Here is a 25,565-nt window from a genome sequence, read left to right on the forward strand (position 1 = left end):
CTATTGTCAGGATTAAATAAAGCGTTTAGCACAGGGGCTGCTCCATGGGGAGTATTCCGTAAAACTTAGCTTCCATGATCTGGCCCTGTTTATGGGTGACAGCGTAGAGCTGGATGTCTCTCTGTCTCTATGTACAGACTTTGAGGAAAGACTGCATGAGAACGCAACACGAACGAGGCATTGACAAAGCCAGGAGAGGCCTAGTGGAACCCGACCTGTTGGCACCTGATGGATTTTCAACCTGCAACATTTGAAGGAACTGTGTTTCTATTGTTTACATTACCTGATCAACAACTTTTTCTTATGGAAGCCAGGCAGAGAAAAACAACTCTCTTGTTGATCCAAGAGGAGAAGAGCTATAAAATCATAGCTCCGTGTCTGCAAGCACACTTAGCCTTCCATGGAAACACTAATGGCTGGATCTTTATGCGAGAACAACTCACCCATGCTAAGCTCGAGCCAGCAGCTTCTGTTTTAATAGCATCCTTTCAGGGCTAGTAACTCCATGTTCCTCCTAGAGAGAAGTTTAATGCATGGCCTTCTGACGAAAGACTGCCGGCGGTATGCAGAAATGACTATGCATGAATATTCGCTGTTCTTCTTAATGTGGGTCTTGGTGATCGTTTGATAATTATGAAGAGTTAAGGGTACATGGATGGGCAGGAGTGACATCATTAGCAAACTCTACTTTTATTACCTACTGTTACAGTTCCTGAGACATATCATGGTTTAACTTCCTGAAAAAAATCTATAATAAAATAAACTGAAGCCAGGCCATCTAACATAACATCTTTTCTTTAAGAAAAATACATTTTAAAACCTCGTCAAATGTTTTATTTGCCTAAGTCCAGGGAATTGTTAAGGTTCTCATTTCTCTGTTTTCACTCCCCCAAGCCCTATCTCCAAAAGTTTAACAATTCTTCTCTCAGATTAAGGGTAGGGATCACATTCAATATTAGGTATAGAACTTTACAATGACATAATTTTAAAAAATGTACACATACACAATATACATATATTGTATATATACATATGTGCATATATAGTGTGGATTAATATATGTGTGTGTGAATGAAATGTAAATGATTGGAACTAAGTGACCAGTAGGCCAATCTGTCCTGCATGTGTGATGTATTTGACCATGCGTGATTCCTTTGAAAAAATTGAGGTTGAGCACCTTGAGGCTGAGTTTTCGATTCCCCAGTTCACAGTTTGAATTTTCCTTGTCTCATTTCCAGGGCTTTTTACATGTTTGCATTACCGGCTTGACTCCTGAGGGCATCTGAGATTGCAACTCATGCTCTGTGTTGATGCACTGTGTTTTCTGAAGAATGTGTGGAAAAACTCAACTGAAGCGCATAATTAGGTGATTTATTATAAAGGGAACACACCCAAATAAATTCAAGCAAGTTCAATAATTATTATTGCAACCATAATGCTACAGATGATACCAAGAGGCACTGGAGTGAATGACTTTCTGGTATAGTTGTACAGTGGCATGGGCTGCCTTTCAGTTTATGTTTTCTTATTCTATTATTAGTGCTAATCCATTTTGTGCCGCTATACCAGCATAACTAATAATGAGTTATTTATAAAGAATGAGCATTTACTTTCTCAGAGCTCTGAAGGCTGATTATTTCAAGGTGAAAGGGGCAGCATCTGGTGAGAGCCTTCTTGGTGTGTCGTGGTGTGGCAGAAGGTATCATATAGGTGATTGAGAAAACAACTACCATAACTCCTCGTCTAAGGAACTCACAGCAAGGGCAACAAAACAAATTCATTCACAAGGGCTGAGTTCTTATGACCTAATCACCTCTGTAAGCCACTGCCTCTCAATACTGCTGCATTGTATTTTATGTTTCCAACACAGGGAGTTTTGGGAACACATTTAAGAGTTAGCGTTTGGGGCCAGCACAGTGACTCACCAGGTGGATCCTCCACCTGTGAGTGCCAGCATCCTGTGTCCCAGCTGTTCCACTTCTAGTTCAGCTCCATGCTTATAGCCTGGGAAAGTAGCAGAGGCTGACCCAAAGCCTTGGGACCCTGCACCCAAGTGGGAAACCCAGAAAAAGTTCCTGGCTTTGTAGTGGCTCAGCTGCAGCTATTGAGGCCATTTGGAGAGTGAACCAGCGGATGGAAGATCTTTCTCTCTCTGTCTCTTCTTCTCTCTGTAAATCTGCCTTTCAAATAATAATAAATAAATCTTTTAAAAAGTTAGCATTCTATTCCTTTTCTCCAAAATTCAAGTCTGTTTTCATGTGTGAAATACATTCATTTCATCTCCATAGTCCCCTAAACGCCTAGACTTACTCAGCATCAACTCAAAACTCCAAATCCAGCTTCTTAGTTAAATTAGACTTGGGTCAAACTCAAGGCATGATTTATCCTGGGGTAACTTCCCCTCCAGTGTGAGCTTTGCAATTGCAGCTAAGTAACATGCTTCCCAAATACAACTATAGGACAGACCTAGGGTGAACCTTCCAAAAGAGGGAAATGAGCAAGAGGAAAGAAGCAACAGACCCTCCAGAGCATGCTGTGGAGACAACAGCAAACCCTCAAGACTCTAGAAACATCTCTCTGCATGTGCCACCTCCTATCCCCATGGTGGGTGTTCAGTCCTCAAATTTCAGAAGGCCCTGCCAGAGGGTGTTTCAACACATCTCAGTGATACAATCTAATATAAACTGGTATTTCACATCTGGGCAATCCAAGCACTTTAAAGTTTTTATTGCCCCCAAATTCTTTATTCTGTTCTATTGTTGCCATGTATATGTATTTTTTAATTTTAGTACTTTTGGAACCTATGGGAGTTAGAGAAAACAGGTAAGGTACTCAAATATGTTCACAATGATAGTACAACAATCATCAGTTTTGTTACAACTGTATTCTATCCACTCCCACACCAATTTTTTTTTGCTGTAAACCTAAAACATATTATCTTCTTACTTATACATATTTCAGTACACATTCTCAAAAGATAAGAACTCACTTTCAACATCATAGGCACCATGAGTTCACATGGTTACTGCCAGTTCAAATTCAAGATCATGGAGATTTTACTTAATTTTCACATTTTAATTCTCTTTATATTTCCTACTTATGCTTCTAAATCACCTACTTCCTGGTGGGGAAAAGTGGTGTTGAAGAAAGAATTAACCTCGCAGAATTCCTGCTCTGTGACAGTGTGGCACTTAAAGTTTTAGGTGTTTTAATGTCTTGTATAAAATGTTTACATTTTGTCCAGATTTTCTAAGTACTGCAGGTAGGTGTACTAATCTTAAATGTTTTCCAAATTTTTGAAAACAAATCGCATACCTTATTCTTGAGCTGTCACTATGTATCATACAATTTTCTACAATTCAGCCTCATTTTTGTAGTCATCATATTTGTAAAGACAAACACATATGTGTATATTTGTTTGTTCATCATGGACTTTTTTTTAAATATCATGTCTCTAATGTTATGTGGTAGAAGTAAAAATAAGCTAACAGAAATCAGGAAAAAATTAAGACCTGTTGACATAAAACATTAGCCATTTAAAAGAGAGATAAAGAAAAGCAAAAATAAGACACAGATTGGAGTAGAGTAAGAATGGAGAAATTTGTGGTACCAGCTGGAAGTTCTGAGAATATGAAATGTTTAATTTCAACATATTTGCCTTTCAATGATTTAATATCCTTATATTGCCTGAAATATCCTGTGAAGTATTTTAAACATAGAAAGTCATGCTTCTGCAGGTGAATTTAAAGAAAACCAGTGAAAGGGGGACTGAGTTTCTTATTTGGAATAATGTGAGAATAAAATCAAAGATGAGCTAAAGAAGGTGAGATGTCAACAAGAGAAAATCAGAGTCCAAGAAGCAGGAGGCACACAGAGTGGGAATAAAAGGAGCAGACAACTTGGAAAAATTTCAGGCAAGAGCAAACAAGATGGAACTCCAGCCACACTTATGTAAATTTCAGAGTCCAAGGATGGAGGAAATTTTAGTGTCTTATGTAAGGGGTCCAAATCTCAGCTCCTTGACCTTTTAGATCTCTGGCAATTATTTTCTCTTGAAGAATTAGTCTTCACCTGACATGTTTCTGACCCAACCCAGTGAGTTTTTGCGGAAGGAATCAATAAATAACAACAGACTTTTCACAACATCCACACGCAGGTAAGCCCACAGCAGGTTCTCAGAACAGGAAAACAGCTTTCCCGTGTGATAATGTGTAAGAAAATTCTAAATAGAGTGCTCATTTGTTACTGGCAATAAAATCTGATATTCCAAGGTGTTGTCTCTGTCACCTCTAAATTCTTATTCTCTGAAAGCATATATAATCCCACAGAATGTGGATTGCAGTCCTGTAATTGGAGCAATGCCATGAAAGGGATAACGCCTTCATTGAGTGATTTTGTATCTCAGCATTTGCTGCAGGATCCCAACTGTTTGCTACTCCTAAAATCCTAGGAGTGAAAACAGGGCTGCTGTCTGTTAAAAAGAGCAAAGGATTCCCCCATGACAAGTCCCACATTCCTAGCTCACACTCCTTTATCTTCTCTAGATCTTTTACATGTTTTAGGGTGATCTTTTCACTCTGACCACCATCATGCATTCAGACAGAAGCAGTGTGTGAAAAGGGGGAACCTCAGGTTTTCAACAATGCATGGCTGGGTTAACTTGTACATCTCCGTGTTAGAATTTTCATAATGGGATGCCACTGAGATTGCTAATGATGAAAGGTTGAAATGTTCCAAACAACCCCTTCTGTCTAACATTCATCTACCATCCATCCTCGTTAGCACTTAACTTTTTTTTCCCCATTTTTTTTCATTTTACCTACAATTTGATCCAAATGAAGGTATTATGACAGCTGTCTGTCAAAGAAGGCAAAACTCCCCTGCTGGCTGAGGCTAAGCCTCTTGGATTCTGTGTGTCTATTCGCAACTCTCATCTCTGGTCTGTGTGGTGTTATCACACACTGTTTCTTTCCAAACATTAGCACAGCCAGTTGGCCTCCATTCCCCCTCCGGGTATTTTCCTTTCCCAATCACTTTCTTCTTTAAGAATATTTCACCATTCACCCTCTGGGGCAGGGGTTAGGAGACGGCTGTGCTCACACTGCCACTGGATAGGCTGGCTGTAAAAACTGGGGCAACTTGATCCTGGACTTAATCTTATTTCTTAATGCTGCCCCCAGCAGTGGTGTTACATGTCAGTTGTATTTCAAAAATAAGGTCCACAAGCTTTGTTCTGCCAGGTACGGAGTCTCTGCACATTTATTACTGAATAGAAATCATGCTGGCTCACTCTGAGATGCATTCCTTAAACTCATAATATGAGATGCTTTGTTAATATCTCCTTAGTCAACCATGTAGTCTGCTATGTATACGGAGAATGAAGCCCCGTAGAACCCATTGGTGGTGCTGACAATGGTATTTTTAAGCCTGCAGCATAGTCAGTTACTTTTATAATAGGATCTTCCGGACATCCAAATGTGTTAAATTTTCTGGTGATAATATTCAAATATGGGTTTGCTGTTCTTACAGAAATTATTTCCAAGTTGGCTATGACTTTAGACTGCTATAATTCCTTCCCACTAGTAAAATCATTGGAAGTGGGGAGCTTTGGAGTCTTGTACAAAGCTTTCTTCTTGTCCACCTGCGTGGTTACTTACCTGTGATGGCCAGTTGGGTCACGAAGAAGGTCATTCTTGACTTCCTCTTTCTCCTCCATGTGGAGAACAGAACAACGGAGTTTCCAACGATGGTGAAGACGAAGAGGACCCACAGGGTGATCAGTTGCTCCGTCTGTAAGAAATAGCAACACCAAACTGATGTAGCTGTGAGACCAGGTCCCTTGCAGAATCTGCGACCCTGGTTAGGGTGCTGTGAGATCTTCTGGTCCCTGACTCTTACCTGTCAAAGCTCTACTCTCAAGAGAACAATGAGAAACAATCATCCTGTACACCAGCAGCAAAATAAAGGGGCCTCCCCTTCAAATCTCCACTTGAAAATACATGTTGGGAGGGTGAGAACAAGGCACAACCATTTGTATTTTTTGGCTAAGTCAGCTTTGTAGAAGAGTTTAAGATGTGAAAGAACACTGCAATCCAAGGATGAGCATACTTAACATAAGATGAAATTGGAAGTAGTTTAAAGACAGCAGGACAACTACATAAATCTAGTTCTTCAACCCAGTGGACCTTTGTGCAGTTAATAAAAATGATGGCTGTGAATATTATGTAGCAACATGAAAAATACTTAAAACTGTGAGTGGGAAAACATAATAAAATTGTATATTGGATATGATTACAACTCTGCAAAATTATATATATAGGGAACAGACTGAGGAATGTTAAGAGTGCTTATTTTAAATGAGTGTGATTATGGGCTAGCCTTCGTTGTTTCCTTTGAATTTCACAAGATGGCAATACTGCAGTTCATTCAAAATGTGTGCAATTAGTAAAAAATTTAAAAAATAACACTCATTTAAAATGCAAAGTCCTTCATAAAAGGTTTTCCTTGATTATTTTGAATACAGTTCATCATCTGTTTAACATCCAATGCTCAGAATAAGCAGCAACCCAGGGCAGTGGGATTGCAGGACACAGGTAGAACACGGGACTGCTTCATGGGGGAAAGCAGTGGGCCAAGGGCACCAGGGGCAAGTCTGAAGCCCAAAGAAAAGTAACCCAACAAAGACATTGCCCAAAAGGTCAGGGCAGAATCCTGGTGGGAATGCATGCTGGGCCTGAAGCCTACAGTGCTGCTCTTGTTGGAGCAGATAGGCGCCACCTCAAGGAATTCCCCTGGCATACATCCATCTGGGTGGGCCACACAGTCCAGTTGATGAGTCAAGCTCTAGTCTAGCACATTGCTGTAAAGGCCTGACATCTATAGCCAATTGACATTAAGTAGAACAGGTGGCCCTCCATAATGTGGACTGGTTTCAGCCAATGAAATAAAGGCCTGAAGAATGAAGGGTGATGTTTCCTGAAAAAGAATTCATCCTGAAAATCATAGAAAACACAACTGCGTTTCCGCCCTGCTCTGTGCATCCCAGTGTCACCGCCACATACATGTGCATGAACAAATTCCTCCGCTCTCTGTCTGTCTCACTACCTGAAGGTAGTTCAAAATGTTTGGAAAGAATTAAAACATGGCTTGAGTCCACTGCAAAAAAATTTTTGGAAATCTACACATAGATTTTTTATTTTAAAGAATGTATAGAAAATTAATATTCTGAAAAATGGTGTGATTTCAAACATTTTTGCACCAGAATAGACATATCTTTTAATTTCTTAACTTCTGTAACATTCTGAAGCACTCTCATGTGTCTGTGTGTAATATAGTATCTTATGCATGTGATAAGTCGTTCTGTGTTACACACACACACACAGCCCTAACATACAGCCTTATTAGCTCTGGTTTCCTGTACAACATTGGACAATCCTGGCTGATACACTCTCACTCCTAAGCCATCACTGCAGCATGTTCCCCTCTTTGTTTGATTAAATAAATTTTAAATCCCGCCATGATAGAAGACTGAATTCTTCTTTAGGGAGCTGGAACAATCTGAGTAATCCAATTCCTCTCTGAGTGCTGCTCGACGCTTGGACCAGCTCCCCTCCCTCGGAAGGCAAACCGCATTTGGATTGCAGAGTGCATCTTCCTAAAGCTTTGAAAACTTTCATAAACACATACTGAGCAAATACATAGGAGCGTTTTGAGCACAGGTCACTTTGTCACTACACTGTACAGAGCGTGCACGTTGTTTCTGGTCAGTCGAAGGAATGTCTCAAAGTGAATTTTCGTATAATGTTTCAACAAAATACAAAAACAGATGGAATCTAGCAAAGCAAAATATGTTCAGGAAGATGTTAAGCGTATAGATGGAAGCAGTGGAGAGAACTGATAAGCATGTGCAATGCACCCAGATTCCCTTAGCTCCTAAATCGCTCAGAGCACAGCAGGCATGGAGTTTCCTGGAATTGCCAGGTGGGAACCTCAAGCTGTCAGACCAGTTGCAGAGACAGGAGAAGCTCCTTGCAACGACTCCTCCAGGTCCCATGCCTGCCAGGAGTCCAGCCTGAAGCTAGCATTCCCATGCGTTTTGCAAGCTCTCCAGGTGATGTTTCCATTCTAGATTTTAGATTTAAAGATGTGTTTCTGAGGTCGTAAGTGGAGGCCAGGCCTTGGAACTATAGAACTATGGAAGTTAGTGCAGAGGGGTCTGGGATGGTGCTGGGGTTGCTAGGTACAGCATGGGAGGACTGCAAGATTAAAAATTTCTGTGAATGGACAGGGCGTAAGTGACCCATACTTTACTCATGACATGTGTATGTCATTTCCTGTTTGGTTGGCAGCTTTTGTATGGTTGGCAACATACTCTGCTCTGATCCTCTACTAACAACATGGGTTCAATTTTTCTGGCCAACTCAGGGCAGGATTAAGAAAGCATCAAGAATGAAAAGTAAATACTGTGAAAAATGAATGTCCCAAATAGAGTGTGGAAACACATTTTTAAAATATTTAATTATTTGAAAGGCTGAGTTGCATAGAAGGAAACACACACACTTCTGCCATCCACTGGTTCACTCCCCAGACTGGGCCAGGTTCAAGCCAGGAGAAGCCAGAAGCTACTTCCAGGTCTCCCACAGACATAGTGGGGCATGAACACTTGAGACACTTCTGTTGCTTTTCTCAGGTCACTGCAGGGAGCTAGCTGGTTGGCAAGGGGAGCTAGGGCATGAGCCACTGCCCACATGGGATGTTAACATTGCAGATAGCGGCTTTACCCACTAAACCACAACTCTGCCCCTTGAAGAATCTTGCTCAGTCTTTTGGAACAAGTTGAAGTGAGTACTGGATCGGGGCAGAGCTGGGAGGCAAGCGGGTGATCCAGTCCTCCTGAATCAAGTTGTTCTTCCTGAATGTCCTTCTTCCTTAAGCCTCTCAGCACTCTAAGCCCCCAACCATGTTGCTACTTTTTGGCTTCTGTAGTCTGAGTGGTTAAGAGTGGCTGTGCATATTAGAGGCCTAGTGTTTCCTGTGGCTAGGATTACTGTTGATTGATTTACCTAGGACAGTCCTAGTTTTTAACCTCTTGTCCCAAAGTAATTACATAAATTGTTCTTTTACTCTCCCCAAATGTCTTGGTTTGGATAGTAAATTATATAGTGCTTCTATCCGTTATGTACCAGCATGTGGGCTCCAAATAGTATATCCAATTTATGTCCATCTCATACTATGAAACTGTTTCCATTTTGACAAATTGAAGGCAGAAATTTGGGTCAACTCAGCAGTGGAGGGTTGGACCCTGAAGATCACTCCAGACTCGTGCTCACTGAACATTTGAGCACAGGCATTTCAACTCTACAGTAAGAAGAGGCCCCAGACATCAGTGGGTCACTAATATCTATCTCCGTGGCCTCTGCAAGAGTCTCAGATGCTCCCCTCTATGGCTAGGTCTGCGTATGTCAGTCAGCAGGCCGGCAGCACAGGCGCAAATACAGTATTTGTGCCTCTTCCTTGTCACCTGTCTTTACTCACATGGGAGGGAGAGCCACAAGGGCCTCCACACCTCCACCTTCCCTGGAGTTGGGGGAAGTTGCGGCGTGTTCATTGATGTAGGGGAAGGGTGTCCAGAGGACAAGGGAACAGCAATTGACTAAGGCTAAATGATATGGGAGGTGTGAGGCAAGAACTCCAAACAGCGTTAGAATAAAAGCAAAGGCAATTTTAGTTGGGTGTGTACCAGGAGACACAGGTTTGGTTAAAAACTGAATGAACATTTCACTGAGAAGAAAACAGCTTTTTATTGCAAGAAGGAAGGAAAGCATTTTGTGCAGCTCAGCGTTCTTAGGAGATAAGCCCAGTCGATCATGGCTGGTGCTTGGGAACTGACACAAACAGGGCAGTTATCAATTTTGCCAAATCCACTGAAATATCTGGGTCAGGGACAATCTGGTCTCTGAGGACCCTCTGAAGCCCCCAAGAAGTGATATAATCCAGAAAATGGTTTCATCTGATGATTTCAGTTTTTGATTTTCAGTTTTTGTCTGTGCAGCATTTTGTCCTTTAATGTCTCTGTATTTCACAGAAGGATGTGTTTTTTGGTCTGTCTTGGATCAAAGGTCATTTTCATTTCTATTTTACCAGGGTCAAAACTCACCCCTGTTGCTACTGTCACAGTAAAGTGTGGCTATGCGTCAATCCACTTTGGCCTGTGTGCGATAGGGCTGTGCCCTGGGTATGGGGATCTGGAGAGGGTGTTGGAATTTTCTGTCCTAACACGATGAAGACCAAGGCGTGCCTCTCTCTGACAGAGAAAACATAGAGAAGACACAGATCCCCATATGTGATATCCTGGCTGCCTTACTTCTCATCAATTCCCTCCTTGTGGTCTGGGAATGCGATGAAAGATGGCTCAAAGCCTAAGGACCTTGTACCTGTGTAGGAGACCTGGAAGAAATTCATGTCTTTGGATAGGTTCAGCTACAGCTGTTGTGGCTACTTGGGGAGTGAACCAGCAGTTGGAAGATCTTTCTCTCTGCCTCTCTATAAATCTGACTTTCCAATAAAAATAAGTAAGTCATAAAAAAAAAGTTCAAGTGGAAACAGAAGAGACTCTAGAGACAAGCTCACATTTTTGTAACAATCCAATATTTCCTTCTGAGAAGCCAGCATGAATCCCTTCCAACGGTGGGACTCCCACAATGTACTCCCCTTCCACAAGGCTTAGGCATTCAGAGGGCTCATCAGCATCACCAACTGGAGAACAAACCTAAAACAAAGGAACCCTACAGAAAACACATTCAGCATTTGGGTGACTTCAACTGGAGTGGTTAGAAGTACTACTAAGTCCCAGGGCATGGGAGGAGTAAACCTTTAATGCCAGATAATGTCAAAATGCTTCCCACACTGGCTCTCAGCTTTTTAAAAATTCCTAAATAGCTTATATTTAAAATTTCTTTATAGATGGTTTTTATGACACCAATATATTTTTCCAACTAGCTAATGTTGGCTTATATAAAGATAACTTATTTGCATGCATTCACTTTGATATCAGCAAAGTTAAAAATTATTCCATTAATTCTAGTACTTGTTTCATTAATCTTTTTGTATTTTTAATGGAGACAGTTATGTCAATGGAAAAAATCCTTTTCTCTCTGTCATTCAAGTATCTATATATTTATATATATTTCTCATTTCTTTGTGTTGGTTAAAAGTTTCAAAACTGATCAAATTACAATATGACAGATGGTATAGTTATGTTTGAAAATTCAGGGAGTATTTCTGGTGATTTACTATTTTATGGTCATATAATGTGAGTTTTATAAATATTTATTTATGGAATTCTTTACATGACAAAATTTCTAAAGTTTTATTGTGCAAGTGAATAGTTCATATAAGATTATTTATTGGCGTTTTATTTGTGATTAATTTCAACGTTTTGCATTTAGTAGTATAATTAGTTCATTAGTACTTAGCATTAGGGTTATTTTAGCATATATCTATAAATAAAACTTTTGAATAGCATTATTCAAATTACTTTATGCCCATTTTAAATTTACCTTTTGTTCCTAATAATTTTGCTTCTGTATTTTAGTACAGTCTTTTTCATTAGCTTATGAGTCTATATCTCTGTTATGAATTTTGTAGCATATGTTTTCTGGAATGATCTCTGTCCTGATACTAATTTTTCTAATCTGAGTTTTATTATATTTAAGCAAATATTTCTAATCATTTTGCTTTACTTGCTTTAGTCAAGCATTTTTCCTATAAACAGCACAAAATTTTTATTTTGGTTAACTTGGTGTATATTCAGCACTGACATTTAATCTGTCATGATTTACTGTGATAAATTTGTTACGAGACAACTTTTTAAAAATTTAATTTTTCTTAGACATTGGTATTTTCAGTGCTTTTGTCCTGTAGCAATTTGAAGTTTATTTATTCTCTTTTACCACACATGCTGATTTCAGAAGAATGTACAATTGGAGTCTAATTTTTCAATTATTATTTCCTCTTCACATTGATAAACATACTCTTTGTCTTTTGTTGTCATTCACTTGCCCCCAGCTTATATCAAAATAATTTCTGATTTTTAAAACCCAGATGACTTTTAAATTTTAATATAGTGTATTTTTCATTCTAGGATTTATTTTCAAAATGTGTGTTAAAGCTTCATAAATATATCACCAAGAATAATTTAGTTATTTATTCTATGTTTCACTGGTCTCTTAACTGTTCTTTTTAAATAAATGTCTGGTATTCAAATGTTTTTGTTTAGATCAACTCCTGAGTAGAGTGGCAACTCAATTATAATTTTTTTTGCAGTGTAAAGTATGTTCTGAATTTTCACCTGTTGAGGGGAAATCTCTGGCAGATCTCTGCCTGCATGGACTTCAAGCTGTCCACCAGCTCTGACCCTTTTGATTGGGCAGTGGATCATATCTCAGGATAAGTGTAACAACATAAACGTCTCCAGGAAGGAAAACACATACACACGCCACTGTCACAGAGGCCAGGGGGATGTGGATGTTTTAAAGCGGATGTTACCGGAACCTGAATCCCTGCACTCTTTCTGGCATTTGGTATTTTCTTCTGCCATTTTCCTGTTACAGCTCTACAGACCTGCAGTTTGAATGTGGAAGTGAAAGAATACATTACGGGCTCCAAAGTTGTGTGGCACAGATCTATGATTCTTTTTCCTTTGGAGTTACTTATTTTCTTGTCTAGGTTCTTGTATTTTGTTGTTGTCATTGCTGTTTATATTCTCAAAATGTAGGTATTATTGGCTTGGGCTAGATCTTTCACCGTGGCTATTTCTAACCTTTGTATAAGAAAAGTTGCAATTTTTGCAGTCAGGTAAGTTGTCATCCATTATGATTCTCAGTTTTTCTGATTCTCTGACCTCCCTTCCAGCATTCTTGATTGTATGGCTCTCATGGGACGTTCCTGAGTTTCCCCACTGCCTGTCCCTCCTCAGATGCAGTTTTCCCTTGTTTTTCGTGACTTCGGTGAGATTGTCTTCTGCGTTCCTACATGACAATGCTCAAATACTGCTACCTGGCCAGCTGGTCACATCCCATCAGTTGGGAGAAAGCTCTGGCCACTGTCCTTCTCCATAATAACCTGCAGCATTTGGTGAACTGCACATAGATGCTACTGCTGGTAGCTGCGCCAGTGCCAACTGCTAACACTGCATGCTGGAATCCCCTGCTTTCATTTCCTGGGCGACAAAACCTGGGAGTCAGACTGGCGTGGCTTCAGAATGTATCCTCACACTTTTCAGAAATTCCTCCCTGTGATTGGTGGTAACTATGGGGTAGGCGGAACAAATCCTATGAAAAATAAGCCTCCTTTGTCCCTCTTTTTAGTTTCCAATTGGAAGCTGATCTTACTTCCTAAGTGTCAGAAAACTTCCAGATAAAGGAAGTTCTCCACTGTTTTTTTTCTAGAGTCTTCCTAAACATTTATGTTTATTATTTGTTTATAAATATATGCAATATCTGTTTATTCTCTCATGTGTGCCAGACAGTACATGCAGTGAGGAAGAATAAAGCATGGAGAGTATATAGATTAAACTTGATCAAACAGTACGAAGTCATTGGAGAGGAATACCTTGAACAGCATTCTCGAGTGCACATACGCCCACATACTGCTAAGTGATATAAAGACTGGGAGAGTTGTGATCAAGGGACTCGAGTGAATAGCTTAATGGAATTGATGTGTCATAAGCAAGTGGACTGTATGGTAGGAACTTGGATGGCAGACAAGGTCTTTGGCACATATCAGATTCTGACACATCATAAGTTATAACCTCTGATTTGTTTTCCTAAGAACAGAATCAAATGGTTTATCTCTTTCCTTAGTTAAGTGCACTATGAATACGTTTGAAAAGTGATAACTTATTAAATTTCATAATGATGCTTGAATTCACCCTGTCCATTCTAGTTTCAACGCCAGTCTATTGGAATTTCACCAAACCCAACAGATACTTTTACATTACTACACTGTCCACTCCAATATTGAGGGTGTCCCAATACCATTCTCCATTTATCCCAGGATATAGTTGGGGACTAAATGCCCCCTAGTGGTTGTGTGAGGCAGCAGTTCAGCCAGATGCTGAAATACTGGTTGAGAAGAGTAGGTGGATTTAGAGCGCTTCATTACTGCAGAGGAGCATGTTTTCAGCTTAGTTCCATGATTTGTGTCTCATGACTGATTGGCATTCACCTCAAACTAATCAAGACTCTCAGTGACACTGACTGTAGACTCGGGTAATTACAAGCTGGGATTGAGAGAAGGGAATTTCCAGGTTCTCTTGATGAGGCTCGCGTAGACACAGGGATGAAATTCAACTCCATGGACCCTGTATGCTTCTGGACCAAAAGACTGCATGTGAGAACATGCCTCAGGTCTGAATCACCCCCTCCAAGCCACAGAGAAGCGTCATAAACAACACTTGGAAGAACACACGGGGGATGACAAGGCACGGTAGTATGAACATCAGAGGAGGTCATTTAAATAATAATTATCTCAGGAAATTTAGTTGTTCAAGTAGGATCTGGAGTTTTCGGGAAGGATGGCCCTCTTTTCTACTTGGGCACTGGACACTGGAAGATAGAAATTCTGAAGTGTCATCAATAATTATAAGAGGAATGAGAACTAAATTATTTTGATTAATCACATTAATGTGGTACTTCATTTACTTTGTAATGTATGGGAAGAGAATAAGGAATGTTTGCTGTTGAATCATTGCCATGGGCCGAATGTCCTCTCTGAAGCTTTGCATACTGTCATTCCTGTAACCATCATACCTGTGCAATGTTGTAGCACCATCCTCAGTCTGCTAGGTTAGGGCAGTGAGGCTCAGAGTGAGGCAGCTAGGATCTGAGTGGCTTTGCTTGACTGGAACGTGAGTGCACTGCGTACAGTAATGCTTTTCCATTCTCAGTTGAGTTCAGCGATAGTAAAGTTGTCTTATGTAATTTTAAATTTCAAGTGAGATTGAAATCTTCATATTCCATCTGCTCCAAAACATGTCTGAAGCTGGCTTTCCAGTGCTGGGTCAGACCCACCACTGCGTGCCCTGAGCTAAGGTCCATGCTGAGGGTTTTAGAATGGATGGGCAACTGTAACAACACGTGGCTGTCAGACAAGGGTAGTCAGAAATGTCATAGAAGATGCATTGTGTCTTCTGTCCCAGGGGTCACAGAGCTTCCTGTACATCTGACAGATTTATGATTTGCTTGATGAGTACAGTAATTTCTGTAATATTGAAGATAAATCTCTCCACCACAGGCAGGAGCAGGTATCTGTTACTTTTCAAGACAGGAAACGAAATCTCTGACGAAACCTGCAGTGAGTCAGCATTAATTCCCAGCCACATGGCAAAGAAATCTGCTGCCCTGTTACTGAGAGCTGTGTGGCATCTGTCACCCACCTGTGCACTCAAAGATTCATTTTAATTTGCACGGGTGAATTGGGAATATCAAAAGCAAAATCTTGACATCTTTAACTCTATGGAGGATGAGTCATGATGAGTGAGGCAGCATGGAAAGGACCCCGAAGCTTTGGATCCTTGAAGCTGCTAAATTGGAGTTGGAGAATGAGTCTCACTGCAAGGACATGGAGACTCATGAGCAGTAACTGACCAGTAGGAAACTTCTTGTTGAAGGATTACTCCAGCTTTACTCGCCAACATGCCACTTGAGAAGCATTAGCCGGTAAAGCTCAACGAAGAGGTGTGCGTGTGTGTGTGGGGTCGGGGTAGGACTGGGCTCAAGAAAAGCACTTGCCTTGCTCCCCATGACCAGCTCCTTCAGATGTCGCCCTTTCTGCAAATCTGCCTTTTCCTCACCTTTCCCATAACCCAGTTGGTAGACATCCTTGATAATACAGTTGACTGGCTGTCAGCAGAGCCACCTTCCTGTATTTACCGTCTCTAACTCTTTTACCCACTACCCAGGACATTTTCATTTCTAATAACCATTTAAGACAACAAGGATGACAAGGTTTTAATTAATCACAGTTACAGAAACTGAGAAAACTAGATAAAAATAAATATCAATGTGGATGCTAACTCAAGATTTTTATAGTGTAATTTTTTTCTTTTTATTATTATCATTTTATGATATAGTTCCATAGATGGTGAAATTTGCCTTATCCCCTCCCCATTTCCCTGCCCCCTCACTGAGTTCCTCTATATCATTACTATAGTATAGTTCTTCCTACACAGTCATATGTCCATCATTGTGGGCATGAACAATGATTTTTACAGTGTTATAAGACTTGTTATGTTATTCTCACTAGACTCCATGTGAGATGTACCCTCTGGGATGCCTCTGGATTTGCCTAGAGGATGGCAGGACAGGCTGATGGGGTGTCCTACATGATTGAAAGTTCAGGTGCATTGGATGAGAGGTCCACTTGACACCCAGGCCTATTGAGATGGAGAGTGGGGCTAAGAACCATTGTGGTTCCAAGCAGTTGCGAACTGAGGGTTATTCTGTGGACTCTCAGGTAGTAAGTCGGAGGGAAATATTCACCTTGAGAGGAGAGTTTGGTTTAGATGCTTTGATTCAGAGATGATACCCAGGTCAGAAGTGGAAAACTGTCTTTGAAACTGTGGATCTGTGGACATGATTACATTGGCTTGTAGTAGCAGGAGAATAGTAGTCTGGTCTGCATAAGATGTTCAATAAATAGTTTTTGATAATTGAGTGGCAAAGCTTACTATTTATTCATTATCTAGAAGGTCAAGACAGGAGCTCCCAGTCTGATGACAGAAACTGGTTTGTAAATGTTTTTCAATGCAAACTGCTATAAAGGAGATGGTGTAGAATCCTAAATGAAGAGCTTTGGATCCCCACCCTCTCTTGCAATGACCATCAGGGTCGCTCCGGAGCCCCCCACCCCAAAACACACACACACACACACCCACACCCACCCACCCACACACACACACACTAGAATAGATAGAGAACAACAAGGAAAGCCTAGAACCAGACAGGAAACGGTAAGCGTGGGCTCACACATACCTTACTAGATAGGACACAAAGATTAGTTACTCCTCACTAAGGTGTTAAAGATTTCTCTGCACACCCCTCCTCAAACTGTTCTGCACCTCAACTGTTGACATATGCTTTGTTAGTTATAAGCCAGTTTAGACTATCCTAAAATCTGCCAAGTTCAACAAAATTATGCTTCAACACTATAAACTGCTAAATACTAAAATGAAAATAGACACAAGACAGCTGAGTAGTACCCTATAGCCATTTTAAGGTGTATAGTAACCGGTTCTGTGTATAAACTAAAATTGAAATTTCAATGAAGTAGTCACAGGATGTGGTTAAGAACTTGGATTTTTTAAAGCATATTTGTTACTCAATACCATGTCAATTAATTCCATAATGTTGTAAATTGTTGTTGATGTTATATTGTGGCTTTAAATTGATCTGGATGATGTTCTGCTAGCTCAGCCTTCAGACCAGAGACGGTCTCCCCAAGAAACCATTGAATTTATCTGGGCAATAAGATGCTGGACTCTATGCTTGTAGTGAAAGAATCTTAATCTTGACTGGATTTAACCTGTAGTACTGCAGCAAGGTGGAGAAATCCGCCATGGGAGGAGGGTATGGGGAGGGGTTGGGGGACTCCCAGAGCCTATGAAACTGTGTCACATCATGCAATGTAATTAGTAATAATAATAAAAAAGAACATGTGGTAGAAGTTGAGCAGGAGCGTGTGGCGATTGTTGATGAAGTGCTAAGTCTTAGTGAAGCTGCTTTTTTTGCTGAGTCTGACTAAATGGGTATAGGGAGGCAAGTCAAGAAGTGGGGTTCCTGGTAACATCATGGTGATGGGGGAGGCTGAGATCTGCAGGGGAGTGTGGATAGAGAGTGGCCATCCAGGACCCTGAAGTTCAGTCACAGAGCAGAGGAAGGTCTAGTGATGACAAACTGCAGGGGTGTGTGTGTGTGTGTGTGTGTGTGTGTGTGTGTGTGCTGTGTCCTGGAGAAACAACTCTTTCAAAACAACTCTTTTCATCAAGACAGTGATGGTCTTGAGTTAAAAGAACTTACTGCTGAGAAGAAATGCTTTTGCCCATCTGGGGCCCTTTCCAATTGTCTGTCTAACCTACACCTTCTTCATTTGGCCTCTCAAAATCCTCATCACAGGTGACAACCCACAATAGACTGAGCAGAGAAGTGATTCATTAGATTGTATTACTGCATCACATGTTGTCTTCAAAACATTACTTACTAATTTAAGAGGAAAATAGGAGAGAGAGAGAGAGGGAGAGAGAGAGAGAACCAGTGAGCTCTCATCTACTTCCATAAATGCCCATAATGGCCCATGTGGGTTCCAGGGACTCAGAAACTGGAACCATAATCAGGCCCCCGGGATTCACGTTAGTAGTGCCCCCAGGATGCACATTAGCAGGAAGCTGGAATGGAGAGAAGATACAGGACTAGGACTCAGGCGCCCTGATGATGCGATGCAGGTGCCCCACCCGGAGGCTTCCCAGCTACGCTTAAGTTTCACCACTCTGACATTTATTTCTTAGGTTAGTAGGCAAGACACGTTGAATGACAGAATTAGCCATTCACACTCTGTTCCAATGGGATTAGTGATTGATCTGGAATGTTTCCTGATCATGTTTTCTTAGTAATGTTAATTATCAGCTACTTGACTTTTCATATTCCAGTCAGGACTTAAAGTATGGAACTGCATGTGTGTATTTTCTGATAAAGCTTTGTGGTGACTGGTGAGATTTACCAGAACGAGAGGTACCAATGTTCCTCACTCACCTTAATGGGAGTCTCTTCTTGCAATTCTTTTTTAGTTTTTTTTTTTTAAATCACAAAAGAACTTTCAGATCAGCCAACAGTCTGTGTTGGAGGCTTTGAGCCAATTAAATCCATCTAAATTCCCATAATATACCAGAGCACAGATGTTAGGAACCATCTGAAAACCTGCTGAGTTAAAACTCTACGTTGTAATTAATATTTGTTTATTAAGCAGCTGCAGTTTCCACTGTATACCAATAACTGAGATTAACATATGAAGTGCTATTTAAGCTCTAGACTCTTGAAATATAGAAATCTGACATTTGAGTCAGTTAGGTCCAAATCTCTACACTATCATAGAAACCAAAGTACTCATAAATTGTTCCTTAATATCCATAGGGGATTGATTCCAGCCCCCTCCTCTGATACCAAAATCCACAGTGCTTATGTGCTTCATAGAATTGTCATAACATTTGTATGCAACTCATGTAAATTCTTCTGTATACTTTAAACCATCTGTAGATTACTTCTAATACCTCCTGGGCATCAGTGTATGTGCCATGTAAATAGTTATCATTCTGTGTTAGTTAGGGAATAATGGCAAGAAAAATGTTTGTATGAATTCCACACAATTTATGCTTTGATTATTTTCAATCTGTGCTTGGTTGAATTCACCGGGTGCAGGACTGACAGATGTGTGTGTGTGTGTGTGTGTGTGACAAACAGAGAGAGAGTTGGAGCGGAGGGACTACTGTGATTATTTTGCAACAAAATAACAAGAAAATAATCTTGCTGATGATGCACATGAAAAGTAAGTGCAGGACTTTGTTTTCTGCTCTGGACGTCCTAATAAACAGGGCAGCGCATCTGATGAGCCTTCCTCTGAGGATGCACCTCATCCTGCTCACTGATGTTTCCTGTTCCCAAAAAAGGCTTCAAATCAAATAACTGCAAAGAAGCCAGGGACAACTAACATGTGGAAGAGCAGAAGCAGATGTGAGAGCCCAAGTGTGGACTGAACATTCTGGAAGATGAGGGCAGGATTGGGAGGGGCCGCGAGAGAGGCTCAGCAGCAGGAATAGCACCTCCAAGCGCCGTACACACACACACACACACACACACACACACACACACACACACACACACACACGTGCTGCAGACACATCTATGCATTCTGCATCCAGTGGATTTAGCCAATATTCACCCAGACAGGCACTACTGAATTCCTTTCATGCCAACATGTTCATTTTTTTCTTTACTAACATCGGTAGATTCCTTGTAGTATGAGGTTTGGATTTATAGTAATATTTCACCTTTAGGGCAAACTGTTTGTCATTATTTACTGCAATTGTTGAGCTAACTGCAATGCTTTGCCAAATGTGTGTTAATATTTCTTACTAGCTGATAGGACAAAACCCATTTTATTCATTATCATTTATGTGAAAATGTTTTTTCTCACATATTTTAAGACAAACTTTTGAATTCTTTTGTGAATTTAAAGCAATTGCATTAGAATTATCACTAAAATCACTTTAATGATTTTACGTGCTAATTTGGGGGAGGATTATTCTCTTTATAAAACATCCTATTTGTACATTAAAACATCATGCACCTTTGCGTGTAATCAGTCTATTTTGGTAATACTTAGCATTGAGAATGAAAGGTATTTTAAATTTGTGCAGTGCTTAATTCAACTTTTCCTGTGCTTTACAGTATTTCTGACAGCCGATCAGCTGTTCTGAAGTGGATCTGTAGAGACTGCAGGTGTCCTAACTAGTAGTAAATGATTTATGACCTTGGAAAGGCTGCTGCCTCCGAGCATCATCCGCCTGAAGAAGAGGTTCTGTTAGGTTATCTTGCAGGGTCCTTAGAGAAAGAACATCTGTTCCAGGGGGTCACTGGCTCCAAAGAACTTTGTTAGAGGTGCCATTAGTAGGTCATGGGGTCAGGTAAATTTGGGAAATGCAGGTGAAGATAAATTAAACCAGTTTCTTTATTGTAAGAGTTCTCTGAGGGCTAAATAGGTTCATGGACCTTCTAAGTATTTGATGGTGTATACTAGGCATCATGTCAGTTTTCTTTCTTTTGCATACCTCTTGAGCAAACTTTGGGGAGCTCTGGTATAGCAGAGAGAACATGGACTTTGGAATCAGATGTGAGTTTTAAGTTTTGGATTTTTCACTATTGAGTAAAACTTGTCTTGTCTGAGCCCCATTTTTCTTCTCTGTACATCAAGGATAACAATGCATCTCTCAGAGCTTTAAGAGCTGCAGTAGACTGTTATGGAGCACCAGGATCTCCTGCCTTTCCCAGAAGGAGGATTATATTTTCTACTCTGTTGGCATTGAACTTGACCATAGGTGTCAATTATGGGCAGAATCAAGGCATGGAACCTGTTTCTCCACCTTTCTTCAATCCCTTTCTCTCTTCTTCTCAAGGACCACTTGAAATAGAGATTCAGTCACCCTGGGTCCCCGAGAGGCTACAGGAAGAAAACAGCACCCCCCCTCCCCCGCAAACCCGCTGTGGACACGTGACTCATGTAGAAAACAAACACCAGACGTTGGCATGGTGCTTGGGACTCCACCTGGAGGGCGTACATCTCAAAACGAAGTGGGTGAATTCAAGTCCTGACTCTGCTCCCAGTCCTAGCTTCCTGCTAAAGGTGTCCTGGGAGGCAGCAAGTGCCTGCCTTCCATGTGAGAGACTTCAATCCTAGCTCCTGGTTGCTTCCTGGTAGGACCCTGGGTGCTGCGTGCATCTAGCAAGTGGTACGGTTGGTATCTATCCAACTGTCTGTCACTCTGACCTTAAAATAAATGAATAAAATTAAGAAGAAAATAAACATAAAAAATAGTCTTACCTCACTAAGCATATCCAGTAATTTTTACTTTGGTTTAGACTTGCTTGACTTGATTAATGAAGGAGTAAATCGGCTAATCAATTGAGAAGACTAAATGCTTGACAGGATTAGCATTCAATAAAGTATTCTCAGCTTTATTTTAGGCTAATAGTGTTCCTGTGTGTCCTTTTCATTTTCCTCTTTACCTGGGCCAAAAATCCTCAAAAGGGACTGAAAGCGTTGGAGAGGAAATCAAATTTATTCTTGGCCGAAAGAGTATCTCCTATTTGCTTGAATTTCTGTGTGCTGCCAAGGGTTACAGTCTACTCTACGAGATGAAAGAAGCAAAGCTGGCCTTTGAGCAGCCTTTCATTTTTTATTTAATAATGACGTGTGCATAATGTTCCTTGAGCAAACATTCCAGTTCAGTATATGCATGGCTGTGGGATTCTCGGACTGAGGGGAGCTTGTTAATGCAGAGGCCTGGGTGGATCATGGCTGCAGTCAAGTGCTGGAGCAACGGCTTCGAGGAACTACTGAAATCCTTTAGCCCTTGGATGACGTTCTTCCTGCTCTCACTCCTGCAGGGCTCAGGAGAGAAGGGGGCGTATTGACTTCAAGCAAATGCCTTTCTGAAAAAGCAAACACGCCTCAGGTCTGGGATCAGCTTTCTCCACATGGTTGCTATGCTAATACTTGGTTTCATCACAGGAACTGTATTCATCCTTTCAATGTACACTTATCTGAGTTTTGGCATGAATTTGTCAGAGCAATCAAGTTAAGAAATTGTTCCATGATCTGTGAAGATTCCCTGGTGCCCCCTTTTCAGCGGTCCCTCTCCCCTGATTTATTTTCTGTAGTTAGTGTTTTGTCCGTTCAAGAACATCATGTAAGTAAAATCATCATAAAAAAACCGACATTTTGAGTTTGGTTTCTTTCACTTAGCATCACACATTTGAAACCTACTCATGTTGTGTGTATCAGCAACTTTTTTTCCTTTTATAGTGCTGGAGAATGTCCCATTGAACGATGTGCCATAAGTTATGGATGTTATCAGCAGAGAAACATTTGTTCCCCCCCAACTTCTGATAATTGCAGAGGAAGCCTCTATGAATATTTGTATCTAGATTTTTGCATAGGTGTATATTTTATTTTCTTGGACAAATATCAAGAAATAGGATTTCTGGATTGTATGCTCAGTGTCCTTTTACATATAGAAAACAAATGGGAAAATGTTATTTTCCAAAGTGCCTTTCACATTTTGCCTTGCCATCAGCAACCTGTGACAGTTTAGCAACTCCACACCCTTGCCAGCACTTGATGCTGTAGGCCTTTGTGATAGCCGTTCCAATAAGCATGTGGTGGTATTTCACTGTGGTCTTAGTTTGCATTTTCCTAATGACTAACAATGTGCTTTTTATGTGCTTATTTTCAATTTGTGTATTTTATTTGGTATGTAACCATTCATATATTTAGCCACTTTTAATTGTCTTGCTTATTTTCTTCTTATTGAACTATAACTTTTTCTGGATACCAAGAGTGTATTAGGTGTGAGATTTATAATTTTTTCTTCCCAATATGGTACTTGTCTTTTTATTTCCTTGATAGATTTTTTTTTCAAAGAAGAGAAGTTCATAATTTTAATAAAATATCAGTTCTTCAAAAGTTTCTTTTATGGATTATACTTTTTTGTGCTGTACATAAAAGAAGTTGGTTTAATCTGAGCTGATAAAGATTTTCCCCTATATTTTCTTCTAGGTATTTTATATTAGGTTTAACACTTAGGTTTATCATCCATGTGGATTAATTTTTAACCAGTGGTAGGGATGGGTTGGACGACTTCACTTTCACACATGACTTTATTGCAACAGCCTTTTTCTCATAGCATTGCTTTTTTTTTAAATCGTTGTCAGACACCAGTTGGCTGTAAATATGTGGGTCTCTTTCTGGACTCTCTATTTTGTTCCATTGATCTGGGTGTTTATTCTTTCTTCGATACCACCTGATAGCTTTATGGGAAGTCTGTAAACCTGCATGGCTTCTGCACTTCATTCCGAATTACTGTGTATTTCATCTTCCTTTTCCTCTCCATATAAATGTTGAATCAGCGTATCAATCTGAGCGCTCCTCTATTCTCTCTTCTCTCTTCTAAGTATAGGTGGTTCCGGCTGCCTGGGGGTCCCCAGACCCCACATATGATCCAGTGTTTCTTCCTTTCCCATATCAGACCACCCTTGTCTGACTGAGCACTCAGCACCTCACGTAAGATCATCATGGATGGCATCACTGCCCTTCCCCCACTTCCCCTCAACCCATGCAGCACTCCTAGTCTGAGAAATCTCTATGAAATCACAGAATTATTCACATTTTTGCTAATAAAACTCAAAAGATTTATTCTTGTCTACAAGGACAAAAAAATCAATGTGGTTTAGAGTGATGGTACATTCAGTTCCTTTTATCTCACCAGTTCTTCCCCACATACTCTTAACCTCAGTCTATTTGCATGCTATGTAGAACACCTTGACTTTCTGTGCAGGAACCTGTCATTGCTGCTTGTTCATGTGGCTCCCTGAGTACCATTCATCTCTTCTCTATCTAAATGACTGCATGTTCATCCCTTATTGACTAAAAACTAGTTTTCCCCTGTGGGCAAAGTACCTGTTACTGTGTTTCTAAATCCCCTGTGCCTTTAGAAATATTTAGTAAAGCCAATCTGATTTTCAAGGTAGTTGGATGAAGGAAAATGTATCCTAGTAGGTGCTTTTAAAGACTGTATTCCACAGTACTATGCGGTGACTTATATTAAGAAATGATATTTAGTCTGTTTTGAAATGTAGGTTAAATTGAGAAAGAGTGAGAAATATTTATGCATAAGTGTTAGGTTGAGAATCAATATCAGCATATTTATTGTCTTGCCATTCTGGTTTTGCTAGTTCCTTAGTACAGTAGTCAAAACTGGCTTCCCAGTACAGTTCAGGGTTCAGCACAGAGAAACGAACTGTATCCTCCCCATTCCCAGGACAGACAAATTGCCTGAAGCTTACAGAGACAGCAGCACAACTTTCAGGTAACACCTCTTTGAGATTTCTACCTGATGGGCCCGGCTTCACTCACTCCGTCGGAGCAGAGCATCACTTCCCACAGAGGAGACTGTCTGCCCCATGTGCCCTGCAGAAGCTCCGCGTGGGAGTTAATACCTTTAACTTCCTCTCAGTCTTCATTTTTATATCTGACTTTGAAAAAAGAATGTCATTTTAATCCTCTTCCTTAAAGATGATGCGAGGTTCCCCCAAATGTGATGTTGTGAAATTACATCATAAACAATGAAGTGTTTGTGCAGTAAAAAGAAATCCATCATTCTGAGGCAGCTGTCAATATTGCCTGAATGGGAACACAGTCATCCTGGTTATTCCTCACAGCTTCATCTCAAACTTTGAGTGATTTTGCCCTGGAAAATCCTTTTGTCACAATAAAAGTCCATGCTCATTTTGTCTACATTTCCCACCTCTGCTAATAGCCCCTCATATAGTGGGCCATTAAGCTTCTCAGACAAAAGTTAGATGTAACATCAGGAAAATAAATCAGAAATAGCATCTTCCCTAAACATCTGTATCTTATTCTACATTTTTGTGGTCTAAGTTAAAAATGAAAACAAGAGAAGAAATAGCTCAGTTCCCAGCCTTGTCTGAGGCTGTTAGGCGTGATGAAGCCATCCTGAAGCTTCAGGCTATGGCGGTCTTGCTCAGCTTCCTGGAAATTTCTTCCATGTAGATAATGGTGGCTCCTCAGTTTTCCGAGAGCTGTTTTGGGAGAGAGTCAAAGGACAAATTCTGGGAAATACACTAACGAATACAGAGTCTGGACCATTGGAGGCTATCACCTAGGGCGTGATGACAAGTGGCTTTTTCCGTTGCAAGAAGATGTGTCTTTAGAACTTG

At 40.5% G+C, this 25,565-nt stretch overlaps 1 protein-coding gene across 2 annotated transcripts in view; it reads right to left on the bottom strand.

The window, feature by feature from the left end:
• Window positions 1-25,565, bottom strand: part of NPSR1 (neuropeptide S receptor 1) — a 117,550-nt gene that overhangs the window by 86,246 nt on the left and 5,739 nt on the right. For both annotated transcript variants that reach the window (XM_012926142.2, XM_004582374.2), the window contains exon 2: window positions 5,658-5,790. In XM_012926142.2, coding sequence (XP_012781596.2) covers window positions 5,658-5,790 — 133 coding nt within the window. The remainder of the gene's footprint in view (window positions 1-5,657; window positions 5,791-25,565) is intronic.

This window comes from Ochotona princeps, chromosome 20 (assembly GCF_030435755.1).
Source record: "Ochotona princeps isolate mOchPri1 chromosome 20, mOchPri1.hap1, whole genome shotgun sequence".
In the NCBI taxonomy this organism is placed as follows: domain Eukaryota; kingdom Metazoa; phylum Chordata; class Mammalia; order Lagomorpha; family Ochotonidae; genus Ochotona; species Ochotona princeps.